The following is a 3,322-nucleotide window of genomic DNA, read 5'->3' as shown; positions in this document are numbered from 1 at the left end:
CTACTTAAATATTTATAAAAGTATCCGTAATTTTTAAAAATTATAAATACAAGCACATAATCTTTTTTATTTATCAAATACAAAATGAAATACTTATGCTTCTCTAATAAACTTTACTAAACCAACCAAGTCTCAATATTATTTATTTTCTAAAAAGATATTCAAACATAGTCTTTTCAATTTGCAATCTATCTATTTGAACACGTCACCCATGTCACCTTCTTATCCCTTAAATGTTCTCAATCCAAGATGATCACTCCTACCCTTAAAGAAAACACTGCCTACCCCAATCAAGCAGTCCCAACCCATGAAATAAAGCCTTCATAATTTTTCCTTACATGCTTCTTTGTACTAGTATTTGTCCTTCTCAATGTTACCAACTTTTGCAAGTTGCAACTCCACTTTGAATTCTTTATTAATTGCTTTTCTTACTCTTTGTCTTCAAGTAACCCAATTTTCAATGTATAATGCATATCAGGTGGGGGCATGCAACTTCTTCATCACAAAAGATCACATCTTCTAATTAAACTATAGCATGCTAAAATACTAACCCCATGATTTGTTTTATCTATCTCCTATTAGAATACTCACTTCAAATTTCCATTGTCCAATCTTAGTAGCATTCCTAATCATTCTTCAAGCATTGTTAAAAATTATTGCCTCAAATCTAGAACTTTACTCTGCTTATAAGATTCTACACTACATATAAAAAAATTGCCCCACACGCATTAGCTTACACCTCATGCCTCAAGGTGGGGAAAGAAGAAATTAGCAGATTCTTACAATGAAGAGATTGATTGCTTCTTTAGACATTTCTTTGAACCTTCACTTGTAGTTGCTACACGTGCCTTCATTGTCTCTCTTTTCTATTTTCTCTTTAATGGAAGTTTATTCTTTTTTCCATACTCATATTATATTATCATTCATATTCTTAGAATAGCAATCTATTATTACATGGCTGCTAGAATTGGAACATAGATGGGAACCTGCTACAAATTTGTTGCTATGTTAATATTAGCATTTAAGGGATGATAACCAAATGTAATTTCATTTTGCCATTTGATGAAAGATTTGAACAATTTCACCTAATTATTATCCTGATTAAGGGAGTGTTTGATTGAGGAGTAAAAGTAGGTGAAATTTTCTATGAATGATGGCATTCATAGCTCCAACCAAAACATAAATTGAAAAGGAAAATGGGTAACCAAGTTATTTCAAATAGGATATCATTAAAAGTTTATTTGGTATGTTAAAGTTAAACCCACAAAATCTGTTATCTAAAGTTTAATAACAATTTTTGTGGTTATAAATAGGCAATTATTTACTGCTTTGAGTACATGCACTTGGCAAAGATTTAACATAGGTACAGTTGACTCTTCAACTAGTTATTGAGAAAAAGGAAATGATTGGTTTTGTCATTGTCAAATATTTGCATTATGTATAGTTTGTCACCATTTGGAAGGGCTTGCATTTATTTGAAGAAATTAGAATCACAATTGCTAATGTAATCCTTGCTTCTTGTATCCTTTGTTTTTGAAGAACCACAGCCAACATCAAAGGAAAGACAAAAGTCTATCATGTTGGGTTCTGTTCCTTCAAATCAAGCTTTGTGACATTCCAAGTCTTTTTCACACTGAAATCACATTAGACCAGAAAGCTGTGAGGAACTTGAAAGAGACCCTTATCATCATCCTCTTCTTATTATCATAGTTTTATAATTATGATAATTTAGAAGCCAAAAATCATCTGAGTCCATCTGTCATTGATTCACATTTGTAATCTTAGTGACCACAGATATGTGGAACACCAATAATGGCAAAAGTGATTGTGATTTATCATTATTGGCAATTTGTCATTATCTCTGCTATTTTGTTTTGATGTAAATTATACTATAAAAGTTCTACATAGTTTTTTTTAAATGTGTTGATTTTTATTATTAATGAGGTAATTTTGTGATTCTTAACTCCTTTTTTTTGTTTGAAATTCTCATATTTGACTTTTTTTTCTTCTTAATAATCAATAATAAAAATGAATACATGATAAGATTATGTAATTTTTTTTAGAGAATCTATTCTAATCATTGTAATATATGTAGGGACACATTTTTTAGTGTTATTGTTACATGTTAAGATTTGTATGCAATTTGTTGAGAAGCAATTGCTATGAATCTTATATAATCTTAAAAGTGAGATTAGTTAAGTATTTAAAAATAAGGAGGATAAAGCTGAGTTTTGCAACCATGGAAGATTAGAATGATATTAGTAAATTGTTAAATGGAGCTGCCACTTCCTTTTTCATTAAATATATAAAGCTGTTTCCTGTGTTGTGTCATGTGAGATGCAAAGCGGTTAAGTTTAACAAATACTATTTGATTAGATAAGATACCCATTTTTTTAATAAAAAAAATTTAATTTTGATACATTATTAGTGTAAAGTCATTTTATACGTATATTTAATTACGAAATATCACATCAATGAAAATAATTATTTTTCACATAGACCACATAAATAGTCATCCAAAAGAAGTGGATGTAATTACAGGACTGTATAAAACTGGCTAATTTTTTTTATATTGGAGGAGTGTATGAGTTGTGTTTGATTATGGTGTATACAGGTGTGGGACAGAGAGAAATCGGATCGTCCGATTAGTTTTTGTTTTTTTTTTATTTATTTAACATGAAATCGGACCCTTGTTTTTAAAAAAAAAAAACTGAAAATAGACCCTCCGTTAACAATTTTTTTTTTTTCTTTAAAACAAAACGGACCCACCGTTTTTATTTATTTATTTATTTATTTAAAAAAAAACAAAACGGACCGTCCGAGTTCCTTGCTCTAAATCACTCGGTGTATAAAACTGCATCAAAATTAAACTCATAAAATAAACTAAAAAAATTGGGTCTATGGATAGCTACGGATTAAATTTATATAACTTTTCTTTCTTTCTTTTTTTGGTGATTAAATTTATATGATTTTTCTCAATTATTTTGATGATGCATTTTCCTAGCTAGACACTTTTTAGTTGTGTTGTGTGAGTTATCCATTGGAAATCATTATGTCATTTTGGTACACTGTTCAAAAAGTAAACAAATTGAAAATCATTGTGCCTTAAGCCCTTTAAGATTCGAATTGGCTTGATTTGTTTGCCTTAGATAATGAAAGGCACCAACTTTTTTTTATATTGGTTTTTGATGATCAAAATATCTTCTGATTTGTGCTTTTGGTGCCTCCAGGGGTTGGATAAGTTCTTTAAATATGAAATATGAATGGTTAATTTTTTTTTTTTTCGGTATTGAATTTGAATATACTATTTTAATGTTTGGTA

General features: G+C 29.1%; 1 protein-coding gene across 1 annotated transcript in view; it reads left to right on the top strand.

The window, feature by feature from the left end:
* Positions 1-1,956, top strand: part of LOC107644819 (putative uncharacterized protein DDB_G0287975) — a 4,455-nt gene extending 2,499 nt beyond the window's left edge. Inside the window, exon 3 of the mRNA XM_016348746.2 lies at positions 1,540-1,956. Within this exon, the coding sequence (XP_016204232.1) occupies positions 1,540-1,613 (74 nt within the window). The 3' untranslated portion in view covers positions 1,614-1,956. The remainder of the gene's footprint in view (positions 1-1,539) is intronic.

The sequence above is a fragment of the Arachis ipaensis genome, chromosome B05 (assembly GCF_000816755.2).
Source record: "Arachis ipaensis cultivar K30076 chromosome B05, Araip1.1, whole genome shotgun sequence".
Taxonomy (NCBI): domain Eukaryota; kingdom Viridiplantae; phylum Streptophyta; class Magnoliopsida; order Fabales; family Fabaceae; genus Arachis; species Arachis ipaensis.
The sequence above is the reverse complement of the archived record's forward strand: the minus strand, read 5'-3'. Positions and strand labels throughout refer to the sequence as shown.